General features: G+C 41.6%; 1 protein-coding gene across 1 annotated transcript in view; it reads left to right on the top strand.

The window, feature by feature from the left end:
• The window catches only part of LOC137969815 (dynein beta chain, ciliary-like), a 46,142-nt gene extending 26,214 nt beyond the window's left edge, over positions 1–19,928 (top strand). The window contains 19 exon segments of the mRNA XM_068816189.1: positions 1–126; positions 3,229–3,738; positions 4,232–4,558; positions 5,059–5,322; positions 6,661–6,896; positions 8,368–8,490; positions 9,346–9,856; positions 10,332–10,502; positions 11,265–11,387; positions 11,854–12,047; positions 12,541–12,748; positions 13,000–13,068; positions 13,374–13,601; positions 14,984–15,175; positions 15,979–16,098; positions 17,013–17,255; positions 17,812–17,994; positions 18,379–18,666; positions 19,136–19,928. The exon segment at positions 1–126 is cut by the window's left edge and continues 3 nt beyond it. Coding sequence (XP_068672290.1) covers positions 1–126; positions 3,229–3,738; positions 4,232–4,558; positions 5,059–5,322; positions 6,661–6,896; positions 8,368–8,490; positions 9,346–9,856; positions 10,332–10,502; positions 11,265–11,387; positions 11,854–12,047; positions 12,541–12,748; positions 13,000–13,068; positions 13,374–13,601; positions 14,984–15,175; positions 15,979–16,098; positions 17,013–17,255; positions 17,812–17,994; positions 18,379–18,666; positions 19,136–19,465 — 4,446 coding nt within the window. The 3' untranslated portion in view covers positions 19,466–19,928.
• The last annotated feature ends 382 nt before the right edge of the window (positions 19,929–20,310 follow it).

The following is a 20,310-nucleotide window of genomic DNA, read 5'->3' as shown; positions in this document are numbered from 1 at the left end:
GATGTGAAGCCTTCAATCGCTGAGTTCATGTCCTATGTACACACCAGTGTCAATGAAGAAAGTCAGTTGTATTTGGCAAATGAAAGGCGCTACAATTACACCACGCCCAAGAGTTTCTTGGAACAGGTACAAAATCTCAGACCATCGTTGTTAGTAGCACACAGTTCAATTAAGGCTCACCATCGAAAAACCACTGACCTGTTAACCAGTTGAGTAATTTACCTTTTTACGGACGGCTTGACAAATAGCGAATTCATGAAAGCTCCAGGAACATGGGTATTCCATCCAGTTAGTCTATTAACAGACTCGAGAGACCTATTTCGTAGCGAATCCCCTGACAAAGATGAGAATTTAAATATGAATACAGTAGTATCAGTATATTACAATATTAAGCAAACTGGCGCGCATTTTTTAAAGGCTTCGTCCAAGAGGTTTTCGATATTTAACTGTAGTACACGTCAGTGACACGTAGCCTGCCGAAAAAAATATGTTTTGGATTTCAAAACTATGTTAACTAAACACTAAGCGACCAAAGTCTTAAGCCTTGGTTTCAAAAAGACACCTGTTCATTTAAACTGGAATTTTCCTATTTAATGGTCCGCCATTGCCAACGTTAAGTTCTTGAGAGAGCTGGTTCGGAGAGAAAGTGACCTCAAAGGCAACGCAATGCGTGTGTACGCCGCAAAATTAATATGTAGCACGGGAATTTTGGGATTTCAGGTTTTTAAACTTTACACGCTGAAATTTTAAGCTAGTGAGCCTTTGACGTCTCTTTTTCCTGAATCCAACCCTCTGAGGTCCAATCGGTGAGTTTTGAACGTGAGTAATGGCGGACCGTGAAATCCAAAACTTGCACTCAAAGTAAACGGCCTTTGGATAAAAATCAAAACTAAAAAGTTTTCCAGTCAGGCGTTAAGCAAACACACTTCGAAAATCTGAAGAAAAAAAGGAAGTGATTTTTTTATCACAGGGGCACTTTAAGTGATAATAATATTTAAAATATCTTCATTGATGGATATGAATTTATTAGCAAGGCTTCTAAAACAAATGCGGGCGGCGTTGGTATGTATATAAGGAACACCTTCAACTTTATCAAAAGGCGTGACTTAGAAGTATCGTTGGATGGAGTTGAAACGTGCTTTATAGAAATCGCAAGAGTAAAACAAAAGCATATTATTATTTTTGGATCATTACAAGAAATCATAAATAAACATGCTCCAATTAAAAAAGTTGCGAACTCTAAAAAGAGACAACTAAGCAACCATGGATGTCAAACGGCATACTGAATTCAATTAAGACGAAACAAAAGCTGTTTAAATTCCATTTTCTGAGTCAAGACAAGTCAAAGTAAAATTATATAAAAAGTACAATACTAAATTCAGTAAGGCGAAGAACTGGCTAAACGGACAAGAAGAAAATGCCTAATGCATTTAAGGTCAAATTGCCTAACAAAGATGGTTCTGAATATATATCGGAAAAGAAAAATGGCATTAAATATGTTGGAGTTTTAATTGATGATACAATCTCACTGGAAATACCATATATCTTACGTGTCCTCGAGAATTTCTCGAAATACAGGAATGTTCCTCATGCTAAGGCATTACCTCCCTAAAAACAAATCAGACAACTTTATTATAACTTGACATATCCATATCTATCATATGCTGTACTTGCTTGGGGTAGCGCTTGTGCATCGCATCTCAAGAAAACAAAATCATATTATCCGCTTTATGTTCTATGCTACTCTTTACGGTGAAAATGCCCTTCCGTTACTTAACTTATTAGAACTACTCACATTACAGGACATTTTTACACTACGTTCACTTCAGTTCTCCCACCAGAGGCATAAAAAGCGGCTACCCTCATCTTCGACAATCGATTTCGTTACGCCAGTGATGTTCACACATTAAACACTAGATATGCGTCAAAAGGTAACTTCTATAAAGCACGTTCTAGGATTAATATTGGAAAAACAACTTTGTCAGCTTTAGCAGTCAACCATTGGCAAAAATTACGACAAGAATTCGAAGTTCTCGGTCTCCCTATTTTCCCAAAAAAAGTCAAACAGTATTTACTATCGCAGCAAATATAACGTCTAAGTCATTTGAGATCTCTATTTTTTTTTACTAAGTAGTATTGAAGTGTACATGTAGTAGTATGTGTGTGTAGTGTGTGTCTTAAGTATGTAGGTAGATGTCTCAGTACATTTCAAATGTTACTAAGCAAGGCTTTTGTCTAACTAGAACACTTTATGGTTCACTAAGGCGCTTTGATATATACCCGGTATACATTTAGTCAGTTTTATAAATGTCAATATAAACTTTGAATGGACTAAGTGCACATTTATATTTCAATATCATGTTTTAAGGAAGTGTGAAATAAAGTCTTTTCTTGTCGTCGGCGCGGGAGGTCGCAGGTTCATACCCCGGCCGGACTAAAACTGAAATATCCGAGGAGAAAGTGTTGCATTTGTTAACAATTTCACTTGCAAACGGTTATATTTTCAAAGTGTCACTCTGTAAACGGAAGCTCCGTCTCATAACCCAAGTCGAAAAGAATAGTGCATGGAATTCCCGGTGTTGTGATTCAGGCTTGTTCTCGACATCAATATGTGGCCGGCTTGGCAGTAATGTCTCAAAAAGGCTTTTATCATATACGTACCGAGATTTACGCGCCAAAAGGGATCGAGATAAAAATAGTTTCTTTGCGCTAGAGAAGCCAGCTGATTGGTCATACGATTTTTTTCACTAGTGAAAAACGACGTATCGACGCTCTGATTGGCTATATCGTTATTTTCACTAGTGACAAATTGTCGTATCAGCCTTTTGATTGGCTAATATGATGTTGAACTTTGGCTCGGGTGGCCTGTGCACCGACAGCGGCCGTAAAATTTGTGAACATGACGGCCGACTGGTGTATGGTTTTCAAAGTTTTTGATCTTTTATATATAGATTACTTCATGGTTGGTGAGTACGATTTTTATTGCTCACTCGTTGTGAAGGATCGCGTAAACGAACGAGTGAGCGAAGCGAACGAGTGAGTTTGCGCGCTTTGAAAACCATACACCAGTCGGCCGTCATGTTCACAAATTCCATTTACTCAACTGAAAATGGAACTTCATCGAATCCCATATCGCAGGTACATGTATATTTTTTACACTCACACTCACTTAAACAATGACCGCTGACCACGTGATCGCGTTACAAAATATCCGTTTCTTGTTGGCAGATTACATTATACCGCAATCTTCTGAAAAAGAAGTCGCTGGAGTTAAGCCAGAAAACAGAACGTCTGGAAAATGGTCTGCTGAAGCTACAGAGCACAGCATCCCAGGTAGATGACTTGAAAGCCAAGCTGGCCTCTCAAGAAGTTAAACTCAACCAGAAAAACGAAGATGCGGATAAACTCATCGAAAAGGTGGGCGTCGAAACAGAGAAGGTCAGCAAAGAGAAGGCGATTGCAGACGAAGAAGAGAAGAAGGTACAAGTCATTGCTAAAGATGTATCCGAAAAACAGAGATCTTGTGAAGAAGATTTGGCAAAGGCTGAACCAGCTCTAAAAGCCGCTCAGGAGGCTCTGAACACACTGAACAAGAATAACTTGACCGAGTTGAAGTCGTTTGGTGCGCCACCTCTCGCTGTTGTTAATGTGACTTCAGCTGTGATGGTGCTACTTGCACCGTCATCTAAGATCCCGAAGGACAGAAGCTGGAAGCAGGCTAAAATCATGATTGCAAAGGTACATTGTGTGGTTTTGATAATGAAAAAAGATGTATGAGCGCGAATTTCAATTGAGTGTCGAAAGTAATTAGCAAATTGCTTTGGTTTTGCATTACTTCACTCGGTGATTGGTTCAAAGTTCTCCCGCCACTTTTTCAATCAAGTGAATTGAAACCAAAACCAATCGTGGCTCGCGCGTGCACATTTTCCCGCGCTTTGTGTCGGCTACGTGTAATAATAATTTACTGGATTGTCTCCGTCCTTTTTGATTGCCCAAAGTAATTACTTCGGTTTTGGTTTTACGACACTCGATTGAAACTCACTCTATGTACATGTAATTGAACTTCTTTGAAATCAGTAATTGGAAAGAATACATAGAGCTCTACAGTAAGGACGTACTTAGTGCGCACAATATCACGAGTAAGAATATGATGCAGCGTTTCCTACATTAGTAGTAGTCAACAAATAAAAGTATCTTCTGAACAGCTTATTTTCTTTCTTTTATCGTTAAGGTCGATCAATTTTTGGATCAGCTTGTGAACTATGACAAAGAAAACATCGCCGATAGCAACCTCAAAGCTGTGCAGCCGTACCTTGACGATCCAGAGTTCGAACCAGATTTCATCCGGGCCAAATCTGCAGCTGCTGCCGGTATCTGTGCTTGGGCAATCAACATTATTAGGTTTTATCACGTGTTCTGCGACGTGGAGCCCAAGAGACAGGCCCTTGCTGCTGCTAATGCCGAATTGGCTGCCGCCGAGGAGAAGCTGGCAAAGATCAAAGCTAAGATTGGAGAGTTGGACGAGAACTTGGCTGAACTCACGGCTTCATTCGAGAAGGTAACGCTTATTGAACTGTTAAGTCTCGAGTCATACGGGTCTTGATCACGGATCAAGGTTGAGATAGGAAAGTCTCGAGTGAAATGTAATAATTGACTATATTTTTCGGTGAAATCCACGAGCAAAGAAGCATCTTTCTTTAACTGAAACCAAGAGTTTTGGCCCTAACTTTACGTTTCCCTTGATATGTGCTTGAAAACACAAGAAACGTGTTCGAGCAGTTAAGGGTTCTTGTTAGAACCAGATATAGTGTTAATCTTCTAGGTTTTTTTAATGGAGAGCAATATGAGAACCAAGTTTCCACGCCCCCCTCTGCTATTTACATTACCGTCAACATCGGCCAACAGCAAATGGTCTTACGCATGTAATAATCTAATTATCATATTAAAGCCGTTGGCAATTTATCCCTCAGTATCCCATCACCACAAATCTTTTCCATGTAAACGCAATGGAACCTACCACCTGAATCTTATAACAATTGCTTTTATTCCTGATTCTAGGCTACAGCAGAAAAACTGAAATGCCAGAAGGAAGCCGAACAGACGGCCATGACTATCGAGCTGGCTAATCGATTGGTCGGGGGATTGGCTTCGGAAAATGTTCGTTGGGCCGAATCTGTGGCGGACTTCAAGGAGCAGGAGAAGACCTTGCCTGGCGATGTCCTTCTTACGACAGCTTTTGTTTCGTACATGGGCTGTTTTACAAGAAAATACCGCGACAATCTCATGAACGAAAAATGGCTGCCATTCTTAAAAGGGCAATCGGTAAGCCACAGGAAAAAATGTTTGTGAGCTAGAGGGAACTTTCGTGAGACTTCATACTTTTCTTGCAATCGTGGGAAAAACAATGGCGTGAAAGTTGAAGTTAGTGGATAGATAGATAGATAGATAGATAGATAGATAGATAGATAGATAGATAGATAGATAGATAGATAGATAGATACTTTATTATCACCTTAGACTGCAGTTATAACTGAATTGATAAGGTTTACCTTACATAATTAAAAAAAATAATTCAGTAAGTAAAATATATTAACTATTATGATACATTAAGATAGATCTAGGACTCTTGTTACAACTATGAAAACTAAGGTTGATCTGATCAAAACTTTTAAAAACCAAAGCCTTTGGTTTTAAAAGTTTGTGTTATAATTTGATTTTTCTTTTTGAGACATTTACTGTAGGATTTAGCCTGTGGCTCTTATTAATAATTTTTGATTCATGTTGTCACCATCAATTATCATTCATCAGTTTTATGTACTTATTGACTGAGTGGGAGAGCCGGGCGGGTAATTATTTGGCCCGAGCGCCATGAACGAGGGCCAAATATTTTCCTGTCCGGCGCGACCTAAACTCAGTCAATAAGTGTTTTATCGTATGGGCTCTTCATACTATTCATGAGCACTCAGAATATGAAGTTTTGACAAAATAAGTAACAAACATTTGCACAGTATTAATCTAATATGTTGCTTGCATTTGCTTTTCTGGCTGTATATAACTTGGATGTTTCAAAGCGACGAAATCCTCTAAAATTGCATCGCACGGAGCAGTACGTGTTCCTAGCAGGGCCGTACAGCTTTTAGGGAGCTTAAGCACGCGCGTTTCTGAGGCGCGGACGGCAACCGGAAGAGAAAATTTCGCGTGTCAGGACAGTGTTGTCTCCAAGATTTCTATACTAATCATCTCTAATGGAGTAAAGGTACTTGATAATGTAAATGTGGTTGTGTGAAGAGAAGTTAAAAGGGAAAACAGGTCACTTCCGGTTGTCGTCCGCGTCTAAAAAACGCGCGTGCTTAAGCTCCCTATTTCCGGCCCTGCTAGCGCTAATGCATGCGGCCCTCATACGGGGATTTTCCCAATAGTTTAACAATAAAAGAGCGCGCAGGGCCGGCCGAACGGGCCATATGATAATTAGCCTTTATTTAAGATTATTTATTCATTGATAATTTTGTAGGTAATGAACGTTTTAAGGTTTCCGTGTCTGTAGAGTGCGGTGATTCGGCCAGTGTATTATATCTAAAATAACTTCGAAGCTCTTTGTTCCTTTCCGTTTCGTTGCTCTCTCGCATAAGTCTCAATAACTCAAACAATTGTTTTTTTTAGGTTCCTATCAAAATCACAGAGAACCTCGACCCGCTGACTTTGTTAACTGACAATGCAACCGTTGCCCAATGGAACAACGAGAACCTACCAAGCGACAGAATGAGTACAGAGAACGCTACCATTCTCACTAACTGCGAACGATGGCCGCTAATGATCGATCCACAGCTGCAAGGAGTAAAGTGGATAAAAACTCGAGAGGGAGAAGAACTGAGAGTGGTCCGACTTGGACAAAAAGGGTAGGCATTCTTTGTTTCTTGGAATCTCGTTTGTACGTTTGTCTCAAACATTTCTTATGTAAAGTGCCATTTTCCACGAGTTTCTTTCCCAAAACAAAGGAGAATGGCTTTGGAAGCGAGCGGGTCTTTGAAAGAGATGAATTTTGAGACAAGCGAGTGCTTCCTTAACGCGCACGAAAAGCCTTTTTCCTTAAGAGTATTCTGTTGGGCGGTTTAGTGTTTGAACCAGGCTATGTTTATATTTATGTATTTTATTTCTATCATTGTTAACTAATTAATCACAAATTACAATAACGACAAAAATTAATATAATAATACAAAGCAGTTCCGCCCGCAAATAGTCAACGCTAGTCGAGGCGGGCGGCCTAAGGTTATTGAAAACAAGGTATAAAAGAAAATTAATTAACTAGGAAAGTAAATTGAATGTTGCAAGATAAGGTAAGGTAAAGTCCCTGCTTACGAACCAGAAGGCTCATCAGGCCGGCGCTTATCTCCGGTTTCTGTAGCATGAAGCGACCAGGAACTCGTATTTATACTCCCCCCTGGATGGGATGCTAGTCCATCGCAGGGTTACCCCCAGCATTACGCCGGTACCCATTTATACACCTGGGTGTATAAATGGAGAGGCACCGTGAGAGTAAAGTGTCTTGCCCAAGAACACAACACAATGTCCCCGGCCAGGCCCCGAACCCGGACCACTCGATCCGGTGTCGAGCACACTAACCATGAGGCCACCGCGCCTCATATTGGAATAAATGTGAAATTTTGCAAAGAAAGGAAGGAAATCGTGGGCATAACTTGAAGTTTTAGCGAGAAGGAGATTATATGTTAAAGTTGCCCACAAAATGGACTGATTTGTTTGAATTGATCAGTTTCTCTAGTGTATCATCGAAGTATTCTTGAAAGCGCTGAGGGGAATTATATTGTCGATTAATAATGCCACAAACGGTGTTGCGTTTCCCTCAATTTATATTCATACCAACACCTCGAGAAGCCAGAGGCGTTGGGACGTACTCAAATACCTATCCTGGAATGGCAGGGTTGAAATTCAGATTTCTGCCGCTTACAATCTTTGTTTCCGAAATTACCAATAATGGAGAAATTAAAATCTAACTAATCAAGGAGATGGGTCTGAAATTTTTCAGCGAAACATGAATCATGAACGTATTTTGGGAGTTCACTTTTATACTTATGGAAGCTATGAGGAGAATAGTAGCGACATTGAATATCGTGATTGTTAAGACCGTTACCAGGACTAGCATGAGGCATGGCCCAAACTAATGTACCTAACTGTTAAAAACGAACTGCGGCGTAATCAAATTCTCGTCATTTCTCCCGTGTTTCAAAATCTCGGACCAAAAGAATACAGTAGAAATGTGACCATATCAAGGTTGCTTTTTGACTAATGGTTACTTAAGCCAAGTTTTTTTTTTGCTGACTCACTTTCTGAAACCGTTCATTGTTTTATCAGGTACTTGGATGCCATCGAACGAGCAGTAGCGAACGGTGACTGCGTTTTGATTGAAAACATGGGCGAAAACATGGACCCAGTGCTGGATGCCCTTGTCGGCCGAAACACCATCAAGAAAGGAAGGTTTGTTGATAATAATTATTCATTCAAGCACAGTGCATAACCATGCAACGCATACCATTGTCTCGGTTATCAGCTGATATACCGCATGACCCTATATGGAAACTAATTGCGTTGGTCGTTTTGTAAATACAGCATGTTGTCCTTGGTCAGCGAGGTCCTATGATGTTATATTTCCTTGTTAACTAAAATACGACCAAAAACAAATGTGTCGGATGACATATTGATTATTCTTCTTTCGGCTTTCCTGCTATCGCGGGAGATCTCAGGGTATTTAAATAACTGAGGAGAAAGTGCTGCCTTTGTAACTACATCTGCAAACGGTTAGACTTTCAAGTCTTCTCGGATAAGGACGATAAGCCAGAGGTCCCGTCTCACAGCCCTTGTTCTTTAACGCTGTGGGACGTTAAAGATCCCACACACTATTCGAAAAGAGTAGGGCACGGAGTTCCGGGTGTTGTGGTCTGACCTTTCCAGCACGTGGTCCGCTTGGCAGGATTAGCTTGAAGGGCTTCTGTGTGAATGAGACCACAATTGTGTATAACAGCCAGAAGTCAGGCCACTTAGCCAAGAGCTGGAGCAAAAAGACTATGATTAAAGATTAAAAGAGAACTGGTGCTTGGAAAGTCTTTGTTTTGCAAAGCGCCAACAAACGCGCAGATATCTTCAGTTAGTACAATTACAAGCGGAAGCAAAGAAAGAAAACCTCAAATTGTTAATGTAGCTTAAAAGCTTACAGTTCAAGGACCCCCCCCCCCCCCTTCCCTTCCCCCTTAAAAATGCGCGAAACCTTGCCCTAATTTTGGTACAATGTTTACATTCACACTTTTCCCTTCTTAATCTACTTCCGCTTGACAGGTACATCAAGATGGGAGACAAAGAGGTCGAGTACCATCCAGAATTCCGTCTCATTCTTCACACCAAACTGGCCAATCCACATTACAAACCCGAAATGCAGGCCCAAACTACCCTTATTAACTTTACGGTCACACGTGAAGGCTTGGAAGATCAGTTGTTGGCCGACGTTGTGCGAAAAGAGAGGCCTGACCTCGAGGAAACCAAGGCCAATTTGACCCAGCAAATGAACCAGTTCACTATCAAGATCAAAGAACTTGAAGATGCGTTGCTGGCTCGGCTGTCTGCGGCGGGTGGAAACTTCTTGGGCGATTACGCTCTTGTGGAAAACTTAGAGAACACAAAGAGAACTGCCGCTGAAATTGAGGTTAAAGTTGCTGAAGGCAAAACGACTGAAGTCAAGATTAATGAAGCCCGCGAGCAGTACCGGCCAGCGGCTTCTCGATCTTCCCTGTTATATTTTATATTGAACGATCTGAATAAGATCAACCCCATTTATCAGTTCTCTCTGAAGGTTAGTCAAAATAGTTTCTTCACTTTATCCTTTCAGGATACGGTTCTTTTGTCCATTTCAGTCAATACATCCACATACCACTCAAGCAAGTGGTCCTTTTCTTCCGTTTTGATAAGTTAACTCTGGGACCATAAAAATAACTTAATTTAATACGGATCAACTTTTGATACCAGCTAGTAACCCAGTATTTTACATCATGGGTCTCCCAAATGGTAATGGTTGGGGATCCCTATTAGCAGAAGGTAACTTGTCGGTTAAGAGGCGTGCTGAAGTTGAATTCGGGATTCGGAAGCACCAAAGACACATCCAACCAGTAGTTATAGCGGGATTGGACCCCAGCCCAACCCGGAACCAAACGCAACCCCTCTTCTCACTTGACCGCGCCGCCGGACTTCGCAAATGGATAGATGGGTAAGAGGTAGCTTCGATACCTCTTTGAGTGCTGAAGGTTGATTCCCTGTTTTCTTCTCTTCAGGCCTTTAACGTGGTGTTCCAAAAAGCTATTGACAGAGCTGAACCGGCAGAGGAAGTCAAAGTGCGCGTAAACAATCTAATTGATTGCATTACCTTTTCTGTGTTCATCTACACCACCCGCGGGTTGTTTGAAAAGGACAAACTTATCTTTACAGCACAAGTAGCTTTCCAGGTAAGCAGGTTCAATTAGGGCGTTCTGTGGGTGTGTTCTTTGTAAAAACTATTCGCGACGAGATATACGGTGATCGCGTCCGTTTTCAGGTGGTGTAAAAAGTTATCAATCCAGCTGTTTATTCTGCCACCGATAGACGAATGAACTAAATGAAAGTTGCGGTATTTGAGTGAAATCGCGCGTGACCTGATGTAGAAGTGTCGAGCGAGTTAATTTATATTAGTGTAAATACACAGGTGATTATACAAAATCGCGCGCTCTCATTGGCTCGCTATCTCGGATTATCAGCCGATAATCACCTCGACGGACAAAATGGCTGCCAGCTTTCGTTTTGCCACTGTAAGTGAAGATGATTTCGCGTTGAAATGTTTTTTTTTTTTCTTTTTTGAAATAATCACCTGTGTATTTATACTAAAACAATTATTCGCCTCAGGCTCAGTGATTATCGGTGAATATTCACCGAGACGAAGTCGAGGTGAATATTCACCGATAATAACTTCGCCTTCGGCGAATAATTGTTAAATAGTCAAAAATTATACTTGATAATGTAGCGACTAGGAACCAAGTACTAGCAATTAGACCAGAAAGGGTAAAGAAACGGAAAGAAGACAAGTAAGTCTACGGGAGTTAGAATGAGAAATTGTGGCGGACTAATTACAGAATAGCTAATCCCCGAACCCCCGCCCCGTGTAGCTCTAAGAATATTGAATCAAAAAACTGTACTTTCAATCTTTTTTATTCACGTCTCAATTATTTCTGCAGATCCTATTGATGAAGAAGGAGATTGTACCTCACGAGTTGGAATTCCTGCTCCGTTTTCCGGCTGTTATGAACGTGACAAGTCCAGTCGACTTTCTCAATAATCTTTGTTGGGGAGGTATTAAGGTGAGAGATTGGTTAATTACAATTACAATAGTCACTTCTTTCGCTGGCAGCTATACAGAGGCGTGGTGCTGAGTGCCTTCGCAAAAAAAATGTACTTGAAATTTGGGGACTTAAACAGCTTGTTTCGCTAGTCTACCAGATATCGGCATTCGTCAAAAGATACGGGTTTGAGTCTCACTCTTCTGACTCTATAATTTTTCTTTTCAACTACTCAATCCAATTTCATCGCATGCAAGGGTAAAGGTGGTTTCGGTGGATGTGATCCGAAGTCCTCCCATGACCATCTCTGAAACCATAGTATTTAAACCAAGTAAAGAGATCTTACTAGGATTTTCCGCCTTTCATGTAAATGACCCTCACCAAGGTGGCAACTGCCGGTGATGCGAGAGAACAAAAGATGGTGATTGTCTTAATATGTAGTTAATTACAACAAGCGTACTTTTGTCGTTCCTATGCCTTGTTGTAGGCTCTGAGTAACATGGAAGAATTCCGTAATCTCGATCGTGATATCGAGGGATCTGCCAAGAGATGGAAAAAGTTTGTTGAGAGTGAATGTCCCGAGAAAGAGAAATTCCCCCAGGAGTGGAAAAACAAAAGCTCTTTGCAGAAGCTCTGCATGATGAGAGCTCTGAGGCCAGACAGAATGACTTACGCTGTGAGGTAAGTAATTCAAAAATTGACAAGCCAACAGACGCACACAAAAGAAAGGCATGAGCTGTGTTTTATCGGAATGAGAGGGAACGTTTGTACTTTTTCTCCTTTGTGGAGAAAGTGAAAAGTAAATAAGGAGGGATATATTTTCCCCTTGCCCTGCTGATCCCATTCCCTTTCCCAGCTTCAACAGTTTACGCAGCTTGTCGTGGTGCAATGAAGAACTTCATACCCCCAACATTTCCGATCAAATCACTAGTTTAGTCCCTTTTTTCCATTTCGACCTCTGAGAAGTGTTCAAGCCAATTAACACTGAAATGTCTGTAAAATAAAGGATCGCACATGCGGTAGTGCCATGAAATACAACATGCGGCACCGTCGACCGATGCTCATCCGAGCAGCCGATTCTGTTGGGATTGTACCAACTTGTATGACAACAACTGATGTATCTAGAAATCGCTTTGCTCATACCAATTCTCTTGTGTCGCCTTCCTCTCTACAGCGGTTTTGTCGAAGAGAAGATGGGCTCAAAATACGTGGAGAATCGTCAAGTGGAGTTTGCAAAGTCGTATGAGGAGAGCGGGCCTGGAACGCCAATCTTCTTCATCCTTTCCCCAGGTGTGGACCCTTTGAAGGACGTGGAGGCCTTGGGGAAAAAAATCGGTTTCACCATTGATAACAAAAACTTCCACAATGTTTCTCTAGGACAGGTGAGTAACGGACGCATTGCGTTTATGTTGTTTTGTTCTATGTACCCGCATTTTGAGACGCGATATTTTTAAAAGTGTTCAACAGATGAAAAAGGCGTTCAAGTTTGGTGCGAGTGTTTCCTCGCTCGTTCGCGTAAGGAGTTCAGTCTTTTTCCCGGGCGCTTGGTATACCGGCTGTTTTCTCTCGTCTATTTTATTTTATTTTATTTTATGTAGTAAGACGACTGACATTTAACGTGTTTCTTTGTTAGGGTCAAGAAATCGTTGCAGAGCAGAGTCTTGACTTGGCGGGAAAGGAAGGACATTGGGTTATTTTGCAGGTAAATAAAATCCTTATGACATAATTGCCAAAGTCACTCGCTTTTTATGAAATTTACGCAACATTGTATTTGTAGGTTCTATAGTTTGTGTTATTTCGATCTTTTGATATTTACATTCAGTCATTTATTTTCCCCTTTCTCAATCTATTCTGTTTTTACGCGGGTCGATAATGTTTCGAATGCTCTTGCAGTGAGAGAAGCACTAATTACGGGACAAAAATTGACCAGTTTGACGGACGTAAAATGTAACCAATCTCGGGCTTAATACTTGACAGCTAAGCAGCTTTTTCTTGCCGTTTTCCTAGAATATCCATCTTGTAAAGAAGTGGCTTCCAACACTGGAGAAAAAACTAGAGGCTTACAGCGAAGGAAGCCATGAGAACTATCGAGTATACATCTCGGCTGAACCCGCAGGCACGCCCGAGTCTCATATCATCCCTCAAGGAATTTTAGAGTCCTCGATCAAGATTACAAATGAGCCACCCACAGGAATGCAGGCCAACTTACATCAGGCGCTCGACAACTTTAACCAGGTCAGTACAACAATTTGGTAGATTTGTGTTGTACATGCGGTTCTTATTATACCGGAGTACATTCGAGTTAGGGTCTTGGATGAAGTTCACTCAAGTAACTTAGCTCGCTGTCACCCATTTTATGCTCTTTCGGTGGGGTTCCGCCTTGAATTGGCTGACATGTAATACTCGAAAGAAATACTCGAAACGAAGAATTTAATTTTCTACATTCCAGAAACTAGGGATTAATGAACGTAGAGACGAACATTTAAAATACATCGTAAAGGTATCCTAGATACAGTACTTTCATTCTGAGTATATGATAATTTCCTCATAAAAATCTGCAGCAGGACTGACCAAATGGTATGAGCACTGCCTTTCACCATTATGTCGTGGGTTGATTCCCGGAGTTGGCGGCTCAAGTTTGGCTTGAGTCAAGTTTGTTGGTTCTCTACTCTGCTTGGAGTGGTTTCCTCCGTATTTTTCTGCTTTTCTCTCTCGTTGAAAAGAAAAACACCAACTTTTGATTTGTAATGAAGGAGGTGGTAAAAGCATGAAGAGGTGTGTGTCCTACATCAATGATGACTCAGGGATCACTCGCAAAAATTTCGAGTTCTCCTTTGTGGGAATCCAACCAACGACCTTCCGATTACTAGTTCGCATGCTCTACCGCTGAGCTATAGGAGTCTCTTTGAAGCGAGGCCATTAAACTTGGTTAAGGTCACAATTATTGTCCCGCTGTACTAACAGGACTGAATGTGTCGAAATGACGCATTTTTTTCTTTCTGGACTCCTACAAAAAAGCAAGCAATTTTTTTCCCGAGTATCCGTAAACACGAAGACGCTCTATAAAAGGGATGGCTTTAAGCTCTGATTTTGTTGGAATCCATTCAAGCACGACAGATTATCCAAGATGGCAATCAACTGACAGCAACACCAAGAAGGAATGATTTCAGGACGAAAAAAAGTGACTGGGAGTTTTAAGCAAGAACGATAAATAACATCTTTCAACATGTTACAGACACTTTCCCGTTAGGGGCCTTATTATTGCACAAATTATTACAGAGCTTTGTATGCGTCCACGGTTGAGTGCTATATCATCTGCATGTGTCTAAGGTACCACGCCTTTTCTAAAAAAGTACATCGCTCCATCTAATTTGATTTCCTTTCACTTACAGTCTTTCGGATTTGTAGAGCACTTCTGCTGGGGTATATATATGAGCTTTAAACTTCGATAAAATGATTGTTATTCTTTTTCTTCTTGTGATATTTTCGTTCCTTTTTAATAGGCAACAACCATTTGTTCTTTGGAAACCTACATAGCGCAATTTATCGACTTAACTAATATGATTTTTTTTCGGAATGGCCTATTTAACATGACGTTGTTTTTGTTTTGTTTTTAGGACACACTTGAAATGTGCGCCCGAGAGAATGAATTCAAGAGCATACTGTTCGCTTTGTGCTATTTCCACGCATGCGTAGCTGAGCGCCGTAAGTTTGGACCTCAGGGATGGAACAGATCTTACCCATTCAACACTGGTGACCTGACCATCAGTGTAAATGTACTTTATAACTACCTTGAGGCCAATGCCAAGGTGAGCGAAACTGATAGGCCGATCTTTGTTTACTTCGGCACTTTTTGGCTTAACAAAGAACGCCGTTTTGTCACTACGAGAGAATTAAAATGGCACTAAGGTAAAATTCTGTAGTTTTATTCCCAAAACCCGAAAATGTCCCTTTTGACTGAAGGCTAGTTTTGCCTGCATGGCCTCATACACCGTAAGACTTTTTGAGCCGGCCACATTTGCTGGAGAGAATAGGCACTCAGACCACAAAGCCGGGAACTCAGTGTCGTGCTCTTTGTTGTTATGTAAGTGAATACTTTAAAATTTCAAAGAATTTTACAAGCAAGAGTTTTGTGACGGGGACTAATTGTCCGAGAAAACTTGAAAGTCCAGTCATTTGCGTACGAGATAAGAAAGGCAGCACCTTTTGCTTGAGACCGTGCGGGTCGCAAACCCGCGACCTCATGGGACGAATATTCAATGGGCTCGCGTTTGAGCCATATTTACTACATGGTGGAAATATGGCGACACAAGATTGAGAATCGCGAGCTACGCTTGCTCCGTAGAAGTCAGCTCAGACATAGTTGTGAGTGCAGTGTGAAAGGAAAAAGGAAACTGAGGAAAGGAAAGGAACTTTATTTAAGTGTCTAATCTTTTAGCGCTGTAGCACTAATTTGGGACACTGTAAATTGAAATTAAGGGAAATCGATTCAAAATTTGGTTTTTTTGGAGAGGGGAAAACCGGAGTACCCGGAGAAAAACTTCTCGGAGCAGATTAAAGAACCGACAAACTGGATTAAGAAGTGGATTGTGTTTTTTGTCTCCTCGTTCAGGTTCCATGGACTGATCTGCGTTACTTATTCGGTGAGATCATGTACGGAGGACACATTACAGATGACTGGGACAGAAGGCTGTGTAAAACCTACTTAGAGGAGTACATGAAACCCGACATGGTAAGAGTGTTGCAAACGTCACCATAGTTTCTCGGAATTTCCAATGTCCAACCATTTGCACATGAATCTCTTGGCAAACTCAAAGCTTTATGGAGAAATTAAGCGTCGCATTTGTGTCATCGCGTTTACATGAAATTGCAAAATTGCGAAGAGTAGGCTACTGTTTGTCCTAAAAACACAGATATGTCCAGAAATGCAGGTAATTAGATGCACGGCTCGGATTTCAATAAGCGTAACTTCTTTCTCCTCTCTCAGAATGTCTCGTCATACAGACTTTCCCCAAGGGCTTCTCCTCGAGTAAGGACTGATAAACAGCTGCATTTACCCTAAGCTAAAAATGACGCTAACCCTAACCTTATTGTTGGAAATAGGTAGCAAATGCTTAGACTTAAAGGGACACATCGTCTTATATGTACAACTTGAGCGCGAAGTGAAGTTTTCGTAATAGCCATAGGCTAATGAACTTGTGGTCCTCAATAAGACCAAATCACAACACCGGGATCAGTGTGGGGGATCTTTAACGTCCCACAGGGTCGGGTTGTGAGACGGGGCCTGTGGTTTATAGTCCTTATGCGAGAAGACTAGAGAGTTCAACCATTTTGAGATGACATTACAAAGACAGCACTTTCTCCTCAGTTATTTCAAGATCCTGAGTGTTGGTCCGTCCTTCGTCGAACTCACGACCTCCCGCATGGCAGCCCGGTGCTCACTGAACCAACGTAACTGAGCCACTGTTGCATCTAATTACTCGCGTTTTTGAAAATTCCCTCTTTCTTACTCAGTTGTCTTTCTCCTTTGAGAAGTTGCTCGTTGCTCAGGCAAGAAATGAATACACATTTCGGCCGGGCGTTTGCCGTTTGCTACAAACGTGATGGTAAATCCCGCTAATCTCTCAATTGTGTTTATGTTTGCAGCTTGAAGGAGAGATGAACCTTGCACCGGGATTTCCTATCCCTCCAAATTCGGACTACAAAACCTATCACAACTACATCGACGAAGTGTTACCAGCCGAGAGCCCTTACCTATACGGTCTGCACCCTAATGCTGAGATCGGCTTCTTGACGGCTACTTCGGACAATCTCTTCCGTACCGTTTTGGAAATGCAACCCAGGGATGCAGGGGCCGGGGGCGGTGGGGGTCAGACCAGAGAGGAAAAGGTGGGTAATCCTTCTATTTTCACATTTTTATTCATTCATCCTGTAATTCCGTAGTAAATGTTTAGCCCGCAACGAGACCATTTGATAATTTATCATAAGAAGTGATTTTCGCCCCTTCTCTTCAGGCAGTCCGCCATCTTGGATGAGTCGTGGAAGAGGGGATTACGTTACAGGAAGGGGAAGAGCTATCCATTTTAATAGGCAGGGTCCTTGTTTAATAGTGTGACCATTTATCGTGGGTGGTGACACAGGCATCTCGCTACTTGCACAATCCCATAGTGCAATCCGTTTTGGGGGGTTCTTTACATAAAAATCGAAGTCATAGAAGAATACTAACTGTGGGTCGACCTCAAATACGACCCATGAATCGCAGTGTGGAATTGTTTATTATAATCCTCTGTTGAGTGAAGTGAGAGAGTGCTTTGTCAATTCCCTTGAAGGGCTCGATAACCCAATCCTCAGGGATCATTTTACCAATTCGAAGGTAAATAACGAACAAAAATGGAATTCGCTTGAAAGATTTTTCAAACTGTCTTTTTACATGTTTTCCAAACAGGTCAAGCAGGTTTTGGATGAAATCCTTGAAAAGCTGCCTGACGAGTTCAACGTGCAAGAGATGATGGCTCGTGTCGAAGATCGCACACCGTACACTGTGGTCGCATTCCAGGAGTGTGAGCGGATGAACATCCTCACCAGTGAGATCAAACGATCCCTGAAAGAGTTGGACTTGGGTTTGAAAGTAAGACCGGCTTCGTTAAAAATTTAGACTCCCCTTTACCCTCGAGTTTCATTTGATTTCGTTAACGGTTAATCCCTCTTCTAAACTTCTTCTAGATGTGTCGCTGCCTTGCTCGTTGACTTTTCAGACCTTAAAGAAAAGACATTCTTCTCGTTTTTTTGCTCTTGGTTTGTTTCTCAGCAGACATCTTTATGTTTTGCTCTGGGGAAACTCTGAAATTGAGGCTGCTCTCTTTTCAAAACAAATCACCCAACTGTGATGAAAACACGAGATCAGGAATATTTTTGAAACGTCTTATCTATACAATTCATGCGATGGTCATCAAAACTGAGCTCATGTCGGTCTTTTGATGACAAGACGTGTATCCGAATTTTTTCTTTGTAGGGTGAACTGACCATCACCGCTGACATGGAGGAATTGGGCAATGCACTCTTCCTGGATGATGTCCCCGAATCCTGGACGCGCCGTGCTTACCCGTCCATGTCAGGGCTGGCCGCATGGTTTGTGGACTTGTTGCTGCGAATCAAAGAGTTAGAGAGTTGGACTTCGGACTTCTGTTTGCCCAATGTCGTCTGGCTCTCAGGTTTCTTCAATCCTCAATCTTTCCTTACTGCCATTGAGCAGTCCATGGCGAGAAAGAATGAATGGCCATTGGACAAGATGGCTTTGCAAGTAAGTGCTGTCGCTCGTGTGCTTTTATCCATTTCATCTGGCTCCAGTTGCTCCAAGGGCGGACAACTTTAACCATTGGATACGTCATTATCCACAGTGTCCAGAGTGAAAAATATACTTCACGTTAAATGTTGGCCAAGAGTTTTCTTACACTTCTTTTAAGTAGATGTGCTTAGAGTGTGCATATTCACAGCTAGGAGGGTAAAATACTGAAATATTTGCAGAGATTGAAACTGAAGGATATTGACTTATTCACTGAATAAAGTTGAACAACTGGTGCCTAACATACAGAAAGTCGTCTTAACAAGGGCGTTTCCACACCTTGCTGTAAGGGGGAGGTTAGGGGCCGACGCCTTGACCTGGCCAAGGGCCTGCAATTTGTCCAAACGAAATTAGGGTAAGCTTCCCTTGATGCTTTCAACTGTATACCGTGAAGAGCTCTAGATATATTACCTGTGTGTTTTATTAGGTGGATGTAACAAAGAAGAACAAGGAAGATTTTAACAGTCCACCCAGGGAAGGCGCTTATGTACACGGGCTGTTTATGGAAGGCGCACGTTGGGACACACAGACAGGCATGATTGCTGAATCAAGGCTGAAAGAGCTTACTCCTGGTATGCCTGTGATGTTTATTCGGGCCATACCAGTGGACAAACAGGAAACCAAGAACGTGTACGAGTGTCCTGTTTACAAGACAAGACAGCGAGGCCCTACATATGTGTGGAACTTCTTCCTTAAGACCAAGGAGTCGCCTGCCAAGTGGACTCTGGCAGGAGTAGCTCTGCTGCTGAGCTGTTGAAACGCGTACATTGGGTGTTTATATATGTACCGTTCACAAGGGTCTTTTTTTGTCTGGTTCTTTGATGATTTTTTAGCATATCTTAGCGTTTAGAACTGATTTCGAAATTCGCAAGAAATGTGTGTAAAATTTCGGTGTTAATCTTCAATGTCACTTATTTTGGTCGTTAGCTTGCTAATTGTATTATCTGAAGATTCTGTGATATCGCTCCAAACGAATCTTGATTTCCACAAACTTAAATCACTTTCTGCTTGGTTCGTGATATCTTTGAAAAACATTAGGATTATGTTCTCCTTTTTTCTCTCATACTTGCAAACATGCGTGTCATCTTTGAGAATTATTCAGATTTGTACTCACTCTCAACTCGCTCACCAAGTGGCATTGGAAACTGATTTCGTTTCGTAGCACTTTCGAAGTGTGAAAATATTTATGTGTATATATTGCTTGTGAAATAAAAACGAGTCCGATTTTATTTTGTGTTAGTTTGCGTGGCTAGAATAGCTTCCAGTGGAGTCAGCGTGCTCGGCGATGTTGGAAAACTTTTCTCAATAAAAGAATCGAAATCAATTTTCAGGTGCAAATTTAGGCACTGTTGAACACAGTTGCCATCATTGCCAAAGAAAGCTGTCGAGACCATTTTGCTTAGTTGGTTGAGCATCGGAGCGCGGTGCGGAAGTCGTGGGTTCAACAAAAGCCGGACCAAGATTCGGCGCCTTTTAAAGGGGGTCCTTGGGGCCGGGTTGCTATGTAAATTCCCATCGGCCATTTCTCAGGTCGAAGAGCGGCAGGCAATAGACACCCCGCTTGGCCATATGTGGTTTATTGTTGAAAACTCCCATGGTCTG

This window comes from Montipora foliosa, chromosome 9 (assembly GCF_036669935.1).
Source record: "Montipora foliosa isolate CH-2021 chromosome 9, ASM3666993v2, whole genome shotgun sequence".
Taxonomy (NCBI): Eukaryota; Metazoa; Cnidaria; class Anthozoa; order Scleractinia; family Acroporidae; genus Montipora; species Montipora foliosa.
Note: the sequence above shows the minus strand (reverse complement) of the source record. Positions and strands in the feature narration are given on the sequence as shown.